The following is a 20,518-nucleotide window of genomic DNA, read 5'->3' as shown; positions in this document are numbered from 1 at the left end:
AAATTGTTTATTTTCATAGAACTGAAGAACCAGGGTTAGGCCTTGTCTACACGGGCAATTTACAGCGCTGAAACTTTTTTTTGCTCAGGGCTGTGAAAAAACACACCCCTGGGCGATGCACTGTCTACACATGGCACTTCACAGCGCTGAAACTTGCACCAGCACTGGGAGCCACTCCCCTTGTAGGGCTGGTTTTTTTTTTTGTTTGGTTAGTTTTTTATAGTGCTGGGAGATGTTGCGACTACACAGCCACGTTGGTAGTGAAGACATAGCCTTAGTTGTAACAGCTGTTCTGGGGGTGCTGTAACTCTTAATTGATACAAAGTCCAGGTCTGCCATTGAAGGGCATGGTGGGGTACAGGGTTTTGTTTTGGTTAAATGACTTTGTGTAGACTAAGCAAACAGTTACAGTCAGGGCCGGCTCTAGGAATTTCGCCGCCCCAAGCACGGCGGCACGCCGCGGGAGGCGCTCTGCTGCTTGCTGGTCCTGTGGCTCTGATGGACCTCCTGCAGGCTTTCCTGTGGGGGGTCCGGTGGTCCCGTGGCTCCAGTGGACCTCCCGCAGGCGTGCCTGCAGATGCTCTACCGGAGGCATGGGACCAGCGGACCCTCCGCAGGCACGCATTGGAGTTGGGCAACCGGCAGAGCGCCCCCCGTGGCATGCCGCCCCAAGCACACGCTTGGCGTGCTGGGGCCTGGAGCTGGCCCTGGTTACAGTATTGTAACACTTTCAGTTTAGGGAATAAACAGTTTTGAATGCTTGTCTTTATAACCTAATATTCTTTCAATGTAGTTTTTGTGTGTAACTTTCATCTTTTAAAAAATCAAACGGAAAACAAAACAAACTCCATGTTGCATCATACTGACACCCACCTGGTTCATCCAGTTAGAAGCTGTAGATCCACCTCGCAAACACTTATGGAATAACTGGTAGTAGTAGTTTGTCCTCTACATGGACCAGCTCCAAAGTGGGATGAGACACTTTGCCAATGGGTTTCGCAATATTTGCTAACAGCAGACTGGAATCTTGGGTTCCATTCCAGGCTCTGGAGGGGAGGGTGTGCTCCAGTGAGTGCAAACTCTTCTGCCTGGTCCCTTCCAGCTGGTGCCTGTCCCACTCTTCCCTGCCGTTTGCTCCTCATCCCAGTGTCCTCATCTCTACAGTCCCAGTCAGGGTGGGTCTAGGGCCAGGTGAGCAGGGTGGTCGTCCTGGGTACCAATTTCCAGAGGCCATTGAAATGATGTGATGCTGGGGTGTTTTCTATATTCATATTTTTGCTCCACTTTGATTGGCCAGCCAGTTTTTTTGGCTTACCTGTTTGGCAGGGGATGCCAAAAACGTTACTGCCCTGGCTAGCAAAACGGCTTGGGCTGCTGCTGGTCCCAGTCGCCATGATTTTCATCCATTCCTCTTGCCCAGCTAGTCTGTCTTCCCCCTCCTTTGCCAGAACCCCTAGTCCTGGTTTCCTCTGGCCTAGGTTCCTGGTCCTAATTTAATTCTCTTGCCTTTCCTCCTCCCCCTGTCCATTGCTTATCTGCTCTCTGCATTGGAGTTGGGCAGAATCGGCTTCCTCTTTACTGCCTGGGCATCAACCGTGTGGAGCGTTGAGAGACAGGCTCCCTACTCTCAGTTTAGGTCCCTGTTTCTGACATGGCCTCCAGCAGCCCAGAGCTGCAGGGAAAGACCTGCTCAGACACAAGCTGGACCATGCTGCCCACTGAGGATGGAATATTGGAGATTTTAGCTGTGGTCTTGCAAGTGTTGTCTGAGCATTTGCAAGCTGTGATTCCTAACCCTTTCTCTCTCCTGCCTCCCCTCTCCCTCCCTCCCTCCTGCCAAATGAAAGCATTTAACTTCTCCAAATTTGGGTAGATTTTCAGAGGTGGCAAAAGGCAAATCCTCAACTCACAGGCCACTCACTGCCAAATTTGAAGTTCCTGCTTTGAAGCATTAGGGCACTAGTGCCTCTCAAATAAAAAGCTCCAGAATTTAAACTTGGCAAAACATGTTTTTCCCTACTTTTTTCCCTTGGAAACAGCTGAACTGTCTTCAGGTGGGGGGAAACAAAGAGAAACACCCCAGCCTGAGGCAGGCACTTAAGATTGTAAATGCCAAACACTTAAAATTTGGCAAACTTATCAGCAACTAAAAGCAGGATTTTATAATGGGAAATGTCAGGCAACCTCAACAGGCGCAGACAGACACACACTCCCTCTCATTGTAAATGAGCAGGCTGTTTTCTGCATAATACTCAATTGCAGTAATTGGAATTTGGGTATTTAAGTTATTTTAGGGGGAGAAAGTAGAAATGTCTGTCTGCCACAGTTGAGAGTTGTCTCTGGCATGTTTTTTCCCTAGTAAACCATATTGTCTTTAGAATTACGACTAGAATGTAGCTATCAGTCTAATATTGTATATAAAAGACTTTTAAAAATCTTTGTACTCTGAATATGGCTCTAATGATGAACATAAATACATTTTATTCATGGTCTGTCAATTCAGAGAAGCATTAAGATTCTTGATTCTTTATACTAAATGGCCAAGAAATGGAAGGTTTTTACATATTAGTCAGGGTTTGGCTACACTTGCAGCTGTACAGCGTTGGGAGTTACAGCTGTGTAGGGAAAGCGCTGCAGTGTGGCCACACTGACAGCTACCAGCGCTGCAGTGTGGCCACATTTGCAGCGCTGTTGGGAGTGGTGCATTATGGGCAGCTATCCCAGCGTTCAAGTGGCTGCAACGTACTTTTCAAAAGAGGGGGGTGGGGTGGAGTGTGAAAGGGAGTGTGGGTGGGGGGGAGAGAGAGAGAGAGAGTGTGTGTGTGGATTTTTGGAGCTGACATCGTGTCAGCTTCCTGCCTTGCAAGTTCCGACCCCTTCCCACCCCTCTCTCTTAAATGCAAATAGCCTTCAGACCAGATAAGCAGCTGCTCCCACGGTTTCTCTCCTCAAGCAAACACTAGCTGTGGACATTCCCTGCCTGCCTCTGTTCGAGCAAACAATTGCTGTTTGTTTTTTAGATAAACAGCTCCAGGAGCCCTGAGTTCACAACAAAACAAAGAGTTCTTTAGTTAAAAGCATTATGGGAAAATTCCGGAGGTCAGTTACAACGTAGATTAATCACTGTTTACACTGGCACTGCAGCTCCAGTGCTGTTCTCTTTATTCCTCTTGTCCATGTGGAGTACAACCAGCGCTGTATGTGGCTTGCCAGTGTGGACGGGGAGTAAGTTACAGCGCTGTAAAGCCACCACCAGCGCTGTAACTCAAGTGTAGCCAAGGTAATTTGGAGGAACTTGTTTTTGGTGAAATGTTTGTTTTCCTTTCTTTTAGGTACATACATTCTCACAACTGCTCTACTGCCTTTGCTGGCAAACGAAGATGATCCCAGAGTTGTGAGTTTATAATGCTCCTTTTTAAAACTGTTGTTACTACACTCTTTTTGTGTTTTGTGGTAATGCCTCTTTCCTCTTTGATTGTGTATATGTTTGCAGCTCTGGTACTAGTTACCCCTCTGTCAGGTGCCTAGCACACTCTTAGACTCTTATAAATAGTAGCCATCCATCAAAATCTGAGTTCTGTCTTACCATTTAGAAAGATGTTGCAAAACGGCATAGGAGCTACAGTGGCCGGTGAAGTAGATAAAATAACTTATTCAGAGAGCTATTTCCTTACACTATGTTATCTCCTGCAGCACAGTAAAACACCTATACCAGGAGTGTCGGGTTAAAGTTGTCTTCTAGGCTTTGGTGCAAAAGGGGACATTGTGTAATGAAGCATTCAATATTTATACAAAATAATTGAAAAATGTTCTAATAAATGAGCTGCCACCTGTATTTTAAGGTTTGCTGTCTTGTTACCTGCTGGGATTAGAAATGCACATCAGGCTTTTTAATGTGCGTGTATCTAAATAAGAAAAATTGATTGGATTTTCCTAGTGCTGGTCCTGGATCAGTGAATTAAAGCCTATCCCTGTTCTGTCCCTTTTATTAGTGATTGGGATAAAAGCATGAGCAGGTCCCTAATGGGGCAAAGAGCATTTTGAATGAGGATCTGCTCCATTTTTGACCATTCCTTTATCAGCTCTCCAGATATGCTCTGTGGTACAGGTGTGATGGTCCTCTTCTACAGGCACAGTGAAAAGAGAGAAAAACAGAAAACTCTTGCATGCAGTGTGACTTCATTAGTGGGCCTTAAGACAATCTTAATGAACGTGGGGGATTGGCTTTTTACATTCACTTAATTTATTACAGATAATTGTCTCTTCAGGAGGGATGTTGGTTCAGAAATTGGATGTATCTGATTTGCAGTCCGAAAATGTAACATTTGATGGTACAATGGTTTATGCCCAAAACAAGGTACAGTATGTGGATTTGAAAGTAAATCCTATAACTTGGATCAGACTGACTGTGTGATACAGCTTCCTTTTAAAACAGGCTGCAAATCAGATGGCTATTGACATGGGCTTGCTCTTTTCATTGCATCTAAACTAGATATGGTGCAGCATGCAACATTTCTTATCAATGCAGTTCATTTCCTGCTGAAACTGAAATTAATGTTGCATATTACAGTAAAGATTACGGAGAAGCTTGAGGAGGGGGTGATTCTTGCACTTTGAGAGCAATATGAGTATTCAGTTTCACCCAACCCCAAAAATTTTATAGAAGGGGTTGAGTGGAAAATTAGCCTGGATTAGTGTCTTTTTTTTCTTTTTTCTCATTCCATTTCTACCCCTATATTTAGCCTGCAGAAAATGGAGTTGGTGAATGAAACCTTCTTGAACTTACATTAGCAAAAAGCTTTAATGACAAACAAACAAGGGTTAATACCTATTGCTGCGTACGTAGGTTGCCTTTACCACTCTCCAGTGGTATCTGACAACATTATCTTGAAGAGCTCTATGTAGCTCGAAAGCTTGTCTCTTTCACCAGCAGAACTTGGTCTGATAAAAGGTATGACCTCCCCCTCTTGTCTCTCAGAGGGTATGCCTACACTACCCGCTGATCCGGCGGGTAGTGATCGATCTATCGGGGATCGATGTATCTCGTCTCATCTAGACGCGAAAGATCAAACGCGCTCTCCGTCGACTCCGGAACTCCACCAAGGTGAGAGGCGGAAGTGGAGTCGACGGGGGAGCGGTGGCTGTCGATCCCATGCCATGAGGACATGAAGTAAGTAAATCTAAGTCGATCTAAGATATGTCAACTTCAGCTACCCTATTCTCGTAGCTGAAGTTGCGTATCTTAGATAGATTTCCCCCCCGCCCCAGTGTAGACCAGGCCTAACATTATCTAATGGATTGCTGCTTTTCCCAGTGTATGAGTGGTACAGGTATTTTCTGTATTGTCTGCCACCTGGTTATATGGGTGTATTGGAAGCATTTGGGATTGGCTATTGGGAGACAGGGTAACGGACTAAATGGATCATTGCTCTTTTCCAGTATGGCATTTTTTGTTGTATCCTAGAGACAGCAAGTAGTCTTGACAGAACAATGGGCTAAAGTGCACAAAAACATCCATTTCTCTGCCATGCATCCTGGCTGGGCAGATACACCAGGTATAGTCTGCTGAGGGCACTTGCCCCTTCCAGTCTTACTCTAAAATTGAATTGTAATATGACATGACTGTAAATTTGTATAACAGGTCCACCGATCTGTTCAGTTTAAATTTCTGGTCAGTGGCTGTTTTAGAACCCTCGGCAGTTGTGTTTTACAGGGAGTCTGAGATCAGATGGAGCTGGGGATGCAGATGTGCACTCTAGTCTGACTCGCTCTTGCAGTTCCCCCCCCACCCGACACTCTTGCTTCAGACTCTGGGCCCCAGTGATGTCACTCTCCCTTTCGGCTTTGAGCTTGAAAACTACCAGTTCCAACTGTGCACTTCAGTATCTTGTATTACTCACCCACACCACCCTTGTAGTTCAGCCTCCCAGTGGACTTCAGCTTATTCTGCCTAGGTCAAAGGACACTGTCTAGTCACCTTCCTTTACTTTTACACACTGTAGAATGCAGGTTCTTAATAGGCTTCACAATATCCCTCTACAAATCTAGGGGCTGGCCTGCCACATAGGGAGCTCCCCCAACACCCACTGATCATATGACTCTCCACACCCTCCTGCAGTTTTCTGCTGATTGAAAATATAGGCTTCATCTTTCCTTGGCCAATGTGTTACTTTACACTTAAGCAGTTTAAATGCAGTGTGTATAGCCTAGGGAATACTATTTTCCATGTCTGCTTTTTTGCCATGTGCTTATAAAATAACTTAAAAGACTACACTGGTTAAAGTCTATCTCATTATTTCTAGCAGTCATAGTCATAAAATCAATGAAAATAAGAACTAAATCCCCAGATGTTTCCACCATTTGTTTTCTCATGTTCTGCATCCGGTCAACTTTGAACAGGATCAAATAACAGAACTGGAAACACCTCTCTTTTTGATTCTTTTCTCTCAGCCTTTTGACTGTCCCTGTACACTTTAGTCCAAACAGTGAGAAATGTCCGGTTCATCTTTTGGCAACCTAACATCCCACAGTAGTAACTCTGCCATCCATGGGACAATAGTGTCCTTTCCCTGATTTTAAAAGGTCACTGCTTTTCACACTATTATTACCATTTTAACCTTTTAAAAAACTCTTTAGCAAAAAGCCTTGATTGACTCAACACCCTTTCATTATTCACTGTAGCGGTGAGATCAGCGATGCCAGAGTTCTATGAAAAGATGAAGAACAAACTGCGCACAGAGGTTCAGGGAGCCGATACAGTAGTATGGCTGGCAGTCTCACCTGCAGCAGCTAAGCAAACAAGCGGCCTGTTCTTCCAAGGTAAGGTGGCAGTTTCATACACTGAAACTGAAGGAGGAGTGCTATTACTGCACTGATTGTACAATTATTGACTTTGCTAAAGGGTTGAGGGTTAAAATAGTTGAGGGTTAAAAAGTGGTTGAGGGTTAAAATAGTTCCTGCAATTGTTTATAACGTGTGATTCCAAAGGCCAAGCACAGTATTGCATAACTAACAGAACTAGTCAAACTGACGGTATTTTGCTGGTCCTGCCCTTTCGACCAGCTGGCAATAATTGGATAAAACATCTGGGTTGAAGTTGGCTCTGCACATGACTAGGCAGAGACGTGGCAAAGCAAAGTGAGCCCGCAGAGATGTCTGATGGACTCTTGCCTTCTCTACAGAGTACAGAGGAGTTGCATTCATTTTGAGGGCACTTGTCTCTCCTTTTTCTCCTGTTCACATTAACAGTGCCCAGGTGCCAGTGCGCACACATTCTTTCTCCAGCTCTGTGGTGGGGACTTGCAGTCAGGATTGTTAGTGTGAACAATGCAGACTCTGAGATGAAATCTAAGTGCAGCTGGGTTGGTGAACGGGGGGGTGGTGGTGGGGGAATTAATGCAGTAGAGGATGGGAAAGGGCTTTGAATGTTCCCATTCTGCCACTCACACAGTAAGTGCTCAAGTGGGAGTGGTTTTGTGACACCTCTGTTCTCAGAGCAGTGGAGATCTATGATGTGGGAGACAGGCCAGAGGTGGGGCCCGTTTTCATAGAAAGCCGCCCCCCCCCCCCCCTTCCTGGGTGTGACGAAGGCCTGCTTTCAACCTGTATGCTCAATCCGGGGCATCTGGAAAGTTTGGACTCCTCCTCTCCACAGGTACCAGACCCACCCTTAGTCAAGCTTTTAATTAAAAAGTTGGAGATTTTTACTGTCCCCCACCCCCAAGAGCAGTAAACTACAGGCTTGAATCAGCTGCCCATAAACCTGACTGGAATTTCTTTTCAGAGGGGATCATTTGTCTGTGGTGCATGCACAAAATGGAACACACACAAGTGTTCTGCCTCATTGTAGAGCAGGGGTAGTGCCTCTTCCTCATCCTTAATCTCTCTTCCTCCCTCTTATTTCTATTGTTTGCTCCAGCCCTCGTTCTTGTATTGTGGGAATAAGTACATTTTCCTTATCTACTTTCTCCACATCACTCATGATTTTATATGCCTCTATCATATCCCCCCTTAGTCTCCTCTTTTCCAAGCTGAAGAGGCCTAGCCTCTTTAATCTCTCCTCATATGGGACCCTCTCCAAACCCCTCATCATTTTAGTTGCCCTTTTCTGAACCTTTTCTAGTGCCAGTATATCTTTTTTGAGGTGAGGAGACCACATCTGTACACAGTATTCGAGATGTGGGCGTACCATGGATTTATATAAGGGCAATAATATATTCTCAGTCTTATTCTCTATCCCCTTTTTAATGATTCCTAACATCCTGTTTGCTGTTTTGACTACCTCTGTGCACTGCGTGCACATGTTCAGAGAACTATCCACGATGACGCCAAGATCTTTCCTGACTCGTTGTAGCTAAATTAGCCCCCATCATATTGTGTGTATAGTTGGGGTTACTTTTTCCAATGTGCATTACTTTACATTTATCCTTATTAAACTTCATTTGCCATTTTGTTGCTCAGTCACTTAATTTTGTGAGATCTTTTTGAAGTTCTTCACAGTCTGTTTTGGTCTTAACTATCTTGAGTGGTTTAGTATCTGCAAACTTTGCCACCTTACTGTTTACCCCTCACTGTTTACTCCTTTCTCCAGATCATTTATGAATAAATTGAATAGAATTGGTCCTAGGACTGACCCTTGGGGAACACCACTAGTTACCCCTCTCCATTCTGAGAATTTACCATTAATTCCTACCTTTTGTTCCCTGTCTTTTAACCAGTTCTCAATCCATGAAAGGACTTTCCCTTTTATCCCATGACAGCTTAATTACGTAAGAGCCTTTGGTGAGGGACCTTGTCAAAGGCTTTCTGGAAATCTAAGTATACTGTGTCCACTGGATCCCCCTTGTCCACATGTTTGTTGACCCCTTCAAAGAATTCTAATAGATTAGTAAGACACAATTTCCCTTTACAGAAACCATGTTGACTATTGCTCAACAGTTTTTCTATGTGTCTGACAATTTTATTCTTAACTATTGTTTTGACTAATTTGCGCAGTACTGACGTTAGACTTACTGGTCTGTAATTGCCGGGATCACCTCTAGAACCCTTTTAAAATATTGGCGTTACATTAGCTAACTTCCAGTCATTGGGTGCCAAAGCCGATTTAAAGGACAGGTTACAAATCTTAGTTAATAGTTCCGCAACTTCACATTTGAGTTCTTTTAGAACTCTTGGGTGAATGCCATCTGGTTCCAGTGACTTGTTAATGTTGAGTTTATCAATTAATTCCAAAACCACCTCTAGTGACACTTCAATCTGTGCCAGTTTGCTTGCTGTCCTAGTTCCCTGAGAGCTATTTGCCAACCCACAATAAAATACCCCCAAACTGGATTAATATGCAGCTGTTCTGCTTCCATTCCCCTCCTGCGTCTCTTTCACCTTCCTTATTCTGTTCAGTTTTGATACTTAGAGCAAACCCTAGTCAGCTTTTTTGCTGAGGAATGGAAGGGAACTGGGAGTAGGCTATCCTAAGCTCAAATAATTCCTTCCCCTCTGCTAATGAGAGTGCACAGGCAGACAGGAAGCTGTTTCCCTCCATAGCTTTGGCCTGGTAGAGTATTACAGTTCCCAGGTATCCATGTATGCTAATTCTCTCAAACATTTTTCTTTCTCCCCCCCCCCCCCCCCCCCGGTAGTATTGACTGCTGCACCATAAGGAAGAGTGAATGTGTCTCTTTATTGTTTGGGTTCCTGTGCACAGGCGAGGATGAACAGATGTAATGCTGTATGTACATTGAGTTGTTATGCTAGCTCCACAAGAAACTGACAATTTTCACCTCTTCTGGAAATTCTCCTCTGAGGATATGAGGCAGGCCCCTGTGCTCTCATGAAAATCTTCCACTAGAGCTCAGAACAATGTTTGAAACTGAACTCTTGTGCAAGGATGGATGACAAACCTGTAGCTCTCCACAGCTTCCTGCTTACAGCATGGCTGCTATGGTGAAGATAAACTAGCTTTCTACAGCTCAAGTGGCCACTTGAGAAGTTGGACTTCACTAAACATATTCTAGCAATACTGAAGGAGAAATACTCCAATGCATAGTAGTGATTTGAAGTTGCTTTTCAAAAGATAGAAAGTCATTACTAACTCATTATGTTAAGGCAAAGACCTAGAGCTTCTCTGTGGGTGGTATGTAATTACAGTTAATCAGGAACAGAAATTTAGTACTGTTCCTTGTGTTATGGTGCTCTACGGGTGTAGCTGTGTGGTCAACTGAACCAGGAAGCTCAGGTTCATGCAACCAGGCAAGGAACGTCTTGTTGTGCAAGTTTGGCTTACATTTTGACTGAAAACCAGTTTATTCTCTTGATAAAAGGCTGAGCACTTAACAAGCTAATTCTATAGTGCTAATGCTAAGCTCTGTATTTTAAGGATAAAACTAGCCCAATTCCATACCATGGAGTAGCTGCACCAGTGTAAACTCCCATCCTGAAAACAAGGACAGTCACTGTTTGTTTTGCTGCTTGAAACTGGGCTAAACTCCACCTTTGCAAATCACTGTATTGGTACAGCTACACTAATGACTAAAATCAGGGCTAATTTGCATGTGGACAGGACCTTCCTTTTTCTAATGTCTAGCTACACAGAGTCTACATCTTATCTATAAAATCAGTCTCACAAGGACAGGCCTTTTGGGTACCTAATTCAAAATGAAATTAGTGCAAGTGCATTCTGTTTTGGTAAATGAAGTAATATTTTTTAAAGTACAGTATTTAAATGTTACAGAAATCCACAAGGCCAGATTAACCTTTTGGCCTCAGACCATTTTAAGCACAGGTAAAATGCATTGGTGGTTTTGGTCTAAGAGACCCACTTTGTGCTGGGAGAGGGGAAAGATTTACCTTTTTTATTTTCTTTTTTCTCCCCCTAGACCGGCACCCTGTTTCTACCCACTTGCTCTTGGCCAGAACATATTCATCACCAGAGGAGGAAGAGAAGCTAATAGAAGCTTTGGAAGAGCTTTCCCAGAAATTTAAACCTGCTTGATCATGTCCTCTGTAGGCATTTATCACTACTCAGTTGAACAGAAATGAAGCTTTAACTTACAATACTAGCAAAACTGTATTACACCTGTTACAAATATGAGGGGAAGAGAACAAGTTTGCTACAACTAATATTATAAAAGGTGAACTATCATTCTACTTAAATATATGTTGTAATGCAGGCTTTCATAAGATAGCATAAGCTATTAAGCAGTTGCCTGTGAATTCAGATTTTGCTCCCCTGAAGTCCTACCTCCTTCATGTCATACATTAAGGTACATTCACCTTGCTTCAAGTATGTACAGGAAACAGCAGAGGGAGGTATTTCAGCATTGAGTTGCTCATATGTCCCTGTAACAAGCATGTTGTAGTCTAGCACCATTACTAATTAAAGTTCATTTCCTAGTGACTGCAGCCCCACCTGTTTAGGGGCAGTCACTTAGTTCAGGGGTAGATAACCCCTCATTTTCAGTGGCACTCGTATTGGCTGGGTCCTGGACACTGGTTTGGGAGGGCTCTGTATTTTGATTTAATTTTAAATGAAGCATCTTAAACATTTTAAAAACCTTATTTACTTTACTTACAATAGTTTAGTTATATATTAGAGACTTATAGAAAGAAACCTTCTAAAAACATTAAAATGTAGTACTAGCTTGCAAAACCTTAAATTAGAGTGACCAAATGAAGACTTGGCACCCCACTTCTGAAAGGTTGCCAATCTCTGACTGACTTAGTGCTTGGTTAGACTTTAGCAAAACCTAGAGTGGAGATAGTGGCAGTGGCAGTATTCTCCCCTTGCACTCACAACTCAGCCACTGCTTTATACCAGTAGAGGACTGGTCTGTATGTGAAAAATGAAGGTCAGAAGTGCTTGGTCATTAGACGGTGCTTTTTCCAAGACCAGAAGTGCTAGACTGCTGTCTGGGAAGGCTATTAGTCCTTTTCAGTCTGATTTTTCTAAATGATCTTTTATTTATAGCAAGCTACTTTGGAGGCTAAACCAGTACCTTTCCCTCTATCTTAAATGCTGTATTCCAGAAGTAAGAACCTTCTGTCCTGTACAGAGTTTGGGGGTAGGGGCTAGTCTGCTTACAGGGCTGTAGTTTGCTTACAGGGTTGTAGACTGCACTCAGTTTGGAATGTCTTTCCTTTCATAAATTGATAAGCCCTCTTCCTACAAGGTCCATAACTGAACCAGCAAGTGTTACACAATTCATGTAAACAAACAGTCAGGTTTAAGGCCTTGAGCTTTTCTGTAAACTAATTACTGAAAACAGGAGGAAGTGGACCACTATTTTCTGTGTGGGCAGCTCTGCAGCTGTTGCCAAATTCCTGCTGCTTGATTCAATGAACAGGGAGGAAATACTATATTCCATTCCAGCCTCAAGGGGTTGGAGCTTTGATTTAGAGAATCACAGAGCCACATACTAAAGTAAAAACCTAATCTAGATGGGAGTTTGCTTTCAGCAGTGATAATGACAATGCTTGAAAATAGCTGTACCTTTACAGGCAAGAGAAGGACAGGAGAAACTGTACATGCTTGTTACATGTATGACACCTAAAGGCTTTACTACAGCTTTAACACAAGGGTGTACACATCATAGCTTCTATATGCTGAGCTTACTGCATGTAACAGGACTAGTTGCATTCCACCCTCTGATCCCCCTCCATTTCAGGGACTTACTAAAATGCCCCAAGCAAGGGTTCTGTACGTCTCCCATACCAGTATCTGGGTACATCCTGTTGTGATCATGTTACTTACAGACAGAAGTGCTGGCCAGGTGAGAGTAAGGCCATGCAAACTCAGCTAATCATGGGAGGTAACTAAAAGGTTACAGGGGCATTCAATTCTGAAAGTAGACAGCTAAAATGAATGTAAGGACTATGCTCAATAAGACAATTGAAGTGTTACCATGGGGAACTAATGAACTTTGCCTAATTCTTGGCCTGCTTCAGGCAACATGCACACAGCCACACTGCAAAAGCAGTACATTTTTAAACACCAGTCTTTGGCAATAAACTTCTTATAACAAGCCTTTGGAAGGTACAAAATTATTTTAATATACCTTAGACTGTAATTAGTTTTTATAGACAGGTTTAGTTTGTTCTCAGATAGCAGCAAGAATACCACCTTTAAGGCTTGTCTACACTGCATGGCAAAGTGCTGGGGGGTAAGGGGGGGAGTAGTTATAGAGCACTATACGTGCTCAGTGTAGACACTGCTGGCATGTTCTGAAAAGGTACTTAGTTTGCATTAGAGTCCTCTGTAAATACCCCCTCTAGACCACTTTGCTGCCATGCAGACAAACCCATAGTTTACTAGAGAGATCAAAGTGAGTGAGCTGTCTTTCTGGGCTATACAAAGATTGCTTGCTTGAGGCCATGCTACTGTCCAAAGGAGGAATAATTATGTCTAGATTTTAAATGTTATGAGACTTTCACAAAAACGGTGTCCCAACTGTGTGAAGTGCACATAGTTTAAAAAAGGAGTATGCCCAAAAGCCCTTTACATTGTGTTCAAAAGCATCCAATTTAAGACTGAACACAGATTGATTAAAAGAAACTTGTTTCCCCAGTCTGCTCTCTATATATGTGGAAGCAAGATACAGAGTAGTAGATGTTAGAATATAGATAATCAGGCCTGTCTGTAAGGTCTATAGTTTAAGATTTTAGGTGTATTTTTATCACTCAGCTAGTTAGAGGTATGAAACAAATCAAAAATCAGAAGTCCACTTGTGTAGGGGCCTTCTCCCACTAGGATAGCCTGAGGCCTTCGGCTAAGCAACAGCGGCAGCCATAAGCCAGGAAGTGAATAGTCACATCCTCATATCCCAAACCAGTCACATTGAAATAAGGTGGTATTGGGCTGTTAGGAAGACAATCCTGTCCTGATAGTGCCCATCACCACCAGATAGATAAACAGATCTTAAGATGGTTAAAGAAAAGTTAGTTTAATAGCATCGTGTCTGGCAAAAAATCACTTATCAATGGTTGTGAAACCCTTATTTCTGTATTGTTTTATCTTTATGGCCCCTACTTTTCTATTGTTAATCTGTCTGGATCCCTTAGTTTTTCTGTCTGCTGTATAATTAATTTTGCTAGATAAGTTAATTACGGTAGCGGGATATAATTGATTAGAGAATATGTTACAATGTTAGGATTGTTTAGTTAAATTTCAGTAAAATGATTGGTTAAGGTACAGCTAATGTTACTATATAATCTGGGGTCAAACAGGAAGTGGAAGAGGAAATTGGAATCATGCTTACTAATGGGGGGGGAAGGAACAAGGGCACAGGGTAAATGCTCTGTGGAGTCAGAGCTGGGAACAGGTTCTATTGGTGGATAGAGATAAGCCCAACTGGTTGAAGGGCTTCGGAATATGCTTGCTTGGAAACTAACCCCAATAAACATCACATTGTCTGCGCTTCAGCCTTCCGGTCTTTTGCTGCTTGCTGTCTGCATGACAAGAACTAGGGATGTGGGAGGGCTGAGGGAAAGCCCTCTAACAGTAGATCACTTTAAGGTTATTGTAGTGTTGAAGAGAAGACTGGTAAAGAACAATCTAAAAAGCAGTAAGTAGTATGAGAGCTAGAGAGACAATGTTTTGGGAATTGGATTCTCTCTCACATACAAATTACAGTGGAAAAGTGCATCAGTAAGATTTACACAGACATTTATTTCCCAAAGCTTTAGATCTTACATCAACAATTTATTACACTGTTTGAACAGTTACTGAAAAGATGACAAATTGTGGAGGGAAAATTCTAGACAAAGGTAAACAATCACATTCAGCAGCATTTTAATAGTACATTGCAGAATTTAAATGTTTTTCATTACTGAATAATCTTTTAGTAAGCCAAATTCCTGTGCAACTGGAATTTCCTACTACCAGTGTAAAAATATACCAAACCCTCACCCTTCTGTAATATTCTGACAAATGGCATGGGGTGTCAGTGTTCTTAGAGAACTAAATGTATTTTAGTCAGTTTGCAGTGACTGAACACTACCCTTCACACCTGCCAGCTTTGTTGTGGTTGAAGAGAAAGTTTGAAAATAGAGATTCCAAAATTCATAATTAATAACCACTAATGAGAGAGGCCATTCTTCTATTTAACAGTGGAGAGAGAGTTCCCTGTACCAGATAATTTAATAAATTGACGCATATTGTTTGGACAAGCATTTAAAACAGAAAGCATACGCAGTAGCTACATTTCCTAATCTAGCAGGCTGCAGAGCTTATTAACGTAATGTTTGTGTTTTAGCTAAAGTAAGTTTGCACTCCAGTAGCCATTGTATAATGTAAGCTATTAAAACAGTGCATAAAACTAAAGTGCATTTAATGTCTTTTGGTCCATATTCCATACTTAAATACCTCTTTACTTTCTTTCCATTCATAGGCTATAGGTGGAAAGGATCAAAATCATGAAAGCGTAAAACTTAGTCATAGTGTACCAAAATGCCAGCTGTCATATTTTGTAGTTGAAGTGCATTTGTAATCAACAATTAAATCTAAGGCAGCACTTCAAAACCAAATATGTAGTTTTTCATAACATTGGCATTCTACTGCATTTAGTTCAACATTTAAACACAATTCTTCTCCCCTTTAAAAACATTCCTTTTTCCTCACCACAAGTTTGAATGAGGTATGGCATCAGGACGCACGTGAGGTGCTTTATTTTAAAATAATGCACATTAGGTTATACGTGTCATGTAAGCAAATACATTCATTGTCATCTTAAATTCTAGTGGCAAGAGACTAGTGACAGAATATTCAATGTAGACAGAGGACCAGCACTTGTTAAGCAATGCACTTTCAATACTTATAAAAAAACAACTAAACAGCCAGACACAGGAAGGCAACATAAACAGTTAGTGAACTGGTGAAGTTATTTTTCCAGGATATGTAACTTTCAGCCTGAGTCTGTAATGTCAGCACAGGTGTTCTCCCTCACCTCACCTTTCCTACAATCAGTCTAGAGCTTTGATGCTAGCTTCCAAGACACACTGCAAACTTACCTTTAATTGTCTTATTTAAAAAAAAATCCCATCAAGTCCTTATAATTTTCCCTTACTCTTAAGAGCTCCCGATCAATAGTTAAGGGGCTGTGTGCTCCTGTTTATGTAAATAGCTTTTTTGCACAGGCCAGAGAGCAACACCATTAACCATGCTTAGACTTACTCCCCTGCACCTTCTCAAGACACACGTTCCTGTTTAGATGATAACCACCCCTTGCAGGCTCTGAAGATGGGCGCGCACCATCAACACTACAGTTGAACTAATTATACAGTGTTTTGAGCTCTACCCGGGAAGCAAACTTGAACACTTCTAATCTTTGATAGGAATGCTAATGTAATTATGGTCAGGTGATTTTTCAAGTTGACAGTGTCCCTGTCCTGAATTCTGTATCTGGGGCAAACTTGTTCCATGTAAAAATGTTAGTCTAACTACAAAACCTGTAAACAACAATTGTAAACAAAGTAGGTTGCCTTCTAGCACCAGGGCTCTGCCGATAACAATGGTACCATATCACATTTGGTGCTGTTAATCTCAAAAGCAGGTGTCGGACACTTCCAGTAACTTTGTAGTGACCACACATTTTTGTAGAATGTACCACTGAACTGGAAATGATTTTACAGTGTAGATCCTTCATTACAGTTCCTTGAAGGAAATGCAAAGTACCATCTACAGTTATTTGCCTGCTGCTGAAATGCCAGTTTTCTATACTATGTATAAAATGAGAATTTCTCAGATTACTATTGTACCATGGTACAAGTAAGGTTGCAAGGGAATATGTCCCTACGTGACTCAGATTAAGGGTGGTATTTTGACAAGTGCTCACCAGAGACTTCAGTGGGAGCAGAGTTAGGCAAACACCGATTACATGTGAAAATCCCATCTTGAGATCGTGTGTGTGGATTTCTCCTCTAGGCCAATTAATACAATTTTCAACTCAATCTGATTACATTTTAGGAAAAATGTCACTTGTTAAAATACAATAGCATCTGTGGCAGTACAACATTAGTCAATGTTTAATTTAGTAAAGGAAAGTGAATGTTATTTAATAACCCAAGCAATAGTGGATACGAAGGGATACTTGTAGGAAAATCACTGCTCACCAACTTCATTAAGGACTGGCAACGCTTCACCATACCCTCAGCATTTGTAAACCTTAGTAAAAGAAACCCAGAGTCTTCAGTTGCCCTTCTGACCCCCCATTTTTGGTATGTTCTCCCTTCTGTGAAGCTCTCTGATAGAATTCACTCTCTCTTTAATACATAGCACAATCATATTTTCCCAATTAAATTAGGTCACACTTTAATTCGTCCAAAACTAGAGCTTGTCAAAGTCTTCCCAATGTCAATTTTGCAAGATTTTGAATTTGGATGAAAATGGCGGAGAGGCTTCTAAATCTGGGCGCATTTCCTGTTTTTCAGCCAGTTTGATCCAACACTACTTTATAATCCTACTTTTGTGGATGAGGTTGCTTTTGGTGGATTTTCACTTACTATGCACGTGGACAGACCCCAGTGACTGGTTAGGGGAAAGACTTCTGGGATGTGAATAAAGGGGTCTAAAATCATTGTATGCAGGCAGCAGCCACTATGGCACTAAATCAAACAGACAAGTGGAGAGGAAAGGTACCTGAAAGGAAGGAAAGCCAAGAAAAAGCTAAGTAAAAAACAAAAATGGAACTTCCAGTATAAATGTGTCCAAACCCAAGAAATATTTCTAGAGTAGGGCAGTATCAATATTCTATATCCCCCTATGCAGGTTCACAGACCTAATTCCTAAAGGCAGGGTGTCAGATAATATTTCAGGTAAAAAATAGCACGTTCTCTCCCTGAACAAGGCTATCTTCTAACCCGATGGGATATATAAGGCAGGTTTTAAAAAAAGATGCGAGGACAGACGAGCCAAAGACTGCAGTAGTGGCAAGTCAGGTATTTGGATTTCTACAGTACCCAATGTCAAAGAAAGTGGAAGACAAACAGCAGCTGATCAGGAGACGTTATAGCACAATCTAGAAGGTGGCACTGTTTCTAACAGGATACGCCCCAACCAGTTGAAGTTTCCACAGCTGCTAGTTTTTGCAGAGCTAGGTGAAGAAGGGAACTTTGAACAATTAAGGCTCTTCACAGTTTTTCTTCTTTTGGACTGGGAGCATGAAGTTTGACTGGCAAAACTAAACCTTTATCAGCCCCCCACACTACTGGTTGATTTTAAGGATTACCTAAAAACACAGGCCCCTCTCGTTCCAAAGGAAACAGCCTCGAAGGACTCCTAGGGCATGTCTACACTACAAAGTTAAGTCAACATCCAGCTGCCACAGTAATTAAGTCAGTCGTGCATGTCCACACCACGCTTATTGTGTCAGTGGAGTGTGTCCTCACTAGGTGGTCATTAACTTGATATTACAGGTGAGTTAGGTCAGCAGAAGGGACCTGGTAGTGTAGAGGCATACATTATTAGGGAGACATAAGGTGGCTTCCATTGACCTAAGTTTGTAGTGTAGACCAGGCCATAGATAATGGGCTGGTGTGGCTAACCTGGTCAAAGACCTCTCAGCCACACCAATATGCCGCTCAGCTGCTTAATCAAATGGTGCAGACTGGCTGATAAAACAAAGGGAGACCTGCAGAGCCTGTGGGCCTGGGCATCATCACAAAAGGAGCTTTCAGAGAAGTTGGGTTTTTCTTGCTTCTGCCAATTTGTCTCCTATTAACTCATTAATAAGTAAAACCAAGAAGTTAACTCAGGAAAAAAGTTCTGAAGCCTTAGTGGCAGCTGAGACATTATGCTGCCAATCAAGATGATGCCAAGAATCTGGCAGCTCACACATCCTACTGTCATTGGCTGCTCAGGCCCTTCCAAGTGTGATAAGTGAAAACCCATCTCATTAAAAGAATGACCGTGTTCACTCATTGTTTAGAAGAAGTCAGTTTTATTTCAGCATAGATAGAACAGGCAGATGAGACTGTATATCCAAATCTCCCTATTAAAAATTAAACAAAACAAGAGGATGGAGAGGTTAAAGACAGATTTTGATGGAAATAAATTTAGTAAACTGTTAAACTTGTGCTGAAGAACGTATTAAAGTATCTTGGAAACATGCATTTACATATAGAAACCACAAAGTGGTAGTTGGATCATTTATGCCCACAAGAATTATAAACTGCCAAGTAGAATTGTTAGAGGAAAAGTGACTGGAACAGAAATCAGTAAGTTTTTCCTGTTTTAAAAACTGAATCTATACCAATCTGAAGGTTAGCAAGAGCTTTATTTGGTCAATATAATGAACACAGAAAACAGACTGATAAAGGGAAAGTGAAAAATAATGCTTATCCTTTGGAAAAACGAATCATACCATTTGCTGGTCAATAAAAATCAGCTTTTCTAAGGCAGAAATATTACCACACGGATGCCTGGTAAGTGCAATTTATCACCATGTGGCTTGCATGCTTTTGTCCTAGTCTTAAGGAACCATCAGGGCTACACCTTTCTCTCTGATGCAATATTATTTTTGTATTGAACATTTACCAAAGGCCAGACTAGAAGGAATGAGTTTTACAAACGTGCTGTAAGTGACCAGATTCACAGTGTTAAAGACAAACTCTTTCTTTTACTCCACCCTAAAACATCAGGGGTCCACTTCATCCCTGTCTGTCTACATTTACTTAGCTCAATTTTTCCATGTTCACCAATACTCCACTGACTGAGAACCACAATCCCAAGTAATTACCAGTGACAATTTCTTGGCAGAGGGACACAGAAGTGCTATTCATCATCTTAGAGAAATGGCAAGGGGCATTTCAGATCTGTTCAAGGAAATCCTGACTGTTCACAAAATATTAGTTATCTGGCTCCCATTACTGTAGTATTGTAGACTCCATACCATCCCAGTGAGGTAGAGAAGTGCTATCGCCTCCACTATACAGATGGGGAACTTCGGCACAGAGGGACTAAATGAGTTGCACAAGGTCACACAGGAAGTCTCTGGCAAAGCAGGGAATTGAACTCCAGGTTTCCAGAGTCCCAGGCTAGCACTAACAACCAGGACAGTCCTTACTTTTCACCATGGAATCCCAGTCGTGACAGGGGCCTCTGGGCATGCTGTGATTAATAAAGAAGGCTAAAACAGCAGAACTGGGTTCAGCTTTGTATCCCATTGACTATTATGCATCTCCACTCTTAGTTCGGTCTGAAAGCATTCTCTCTCTCAGCACTGTTTTTTTTTTGAATTATTTTGCCAATGGCTCTCTGAGTTCTGTCCCCAACAGGAAAAGATTTCAGTCTCACTGAACACAAATAAATGGAATGGAGAAAATCAGAGATGCCTGGAAAAAAATGTGTAAATGTAAAACCACAAAAAACCTCCTCCCCTCCCCCCACTAAACTGAAGATGCTGAAGTAGCCACACAAAATTAAGGGAGAATCTCTTTGAATCCTGATTATTAGAATTTTGGGTCTTTACTGGTCCCAAGCTGGAGGAAACGTTTTTCCCTCGGATGCATGCAGAGTTCCCACTGTCATTCA

The 20,518-nt window shown here is 42.0% G+C and overlaps 1 protein-coding gene across 10 annotated transcripts in view; it reads left to right on the top strand.

Annotated features, from left to right (window-relative positions):
- DHRS12 (dehydrogenase/reductase 12) overlaps nucleotides 1-20,518 on the top strand; it is a 57,774-nt gene that overhangs the window by 20,779 nt on the left and 16,477 nt on the right. For 4 of the 10 annotated variants that reach the window (XM_050950938.1, XM_050950982.1, XM_050950997.1 and 1 more), the window contains exons 6-10: nucleotides 3,333-3,394; nucleotides 4,253-4,357; nucleotides 5,465-5,555; nucleotides 6,682-6,819; nucleotides 10,872-11,998. In XM_050950938.1, the coding sequence (XP_050806895.1) occupies nucleotides 3,333-3,394; nucleotides 4,253-4,357; nucleotides 5,465-5,555; nucleotides 6,682-6,819; nucleotides 10,872-10,987 (512 nt within the window). In that variant the 3' untranslated portion in view covers nucleotides 10,988-11,998. Of the gene's footprint in view, nucleotides 1-3,332; nucleotides 3,395-4,252; nucleotides 4,358-5,464; nucleotides 5,556-6,681; nucleotides 6,820-8,308; nucleotides 8,425-10,871; nucleotides 11,999-20,518 lie in introns of those variants that run through there. The other 6 variants (XM_050950948.1, XM_050950966.1, XR_007774034.1 and 3 more) reach the window with 5 other exon arrangements.

This window comes from Gopherus flavomarginatus, chromosome 1 (assembly GCF_025201925.1).
Source record: "Gopherus flavomarginatus isolate rGopFla2 chromosome 1, rGopFla2.mat.asm, whole genome shotgun sequence".
Taxonomy (NCBI): domain Eukaryota; kingdom Metazoa; phylum Chordata; order Testudines; family Testudinidae; genus Gopherus; species Gopherus flavomarginatus.
The sequence above is the reverse complement of the archived record's forward strand: the minus strand, read 5'-3'. Positions and strand labels throughout refer to the sequence as shown.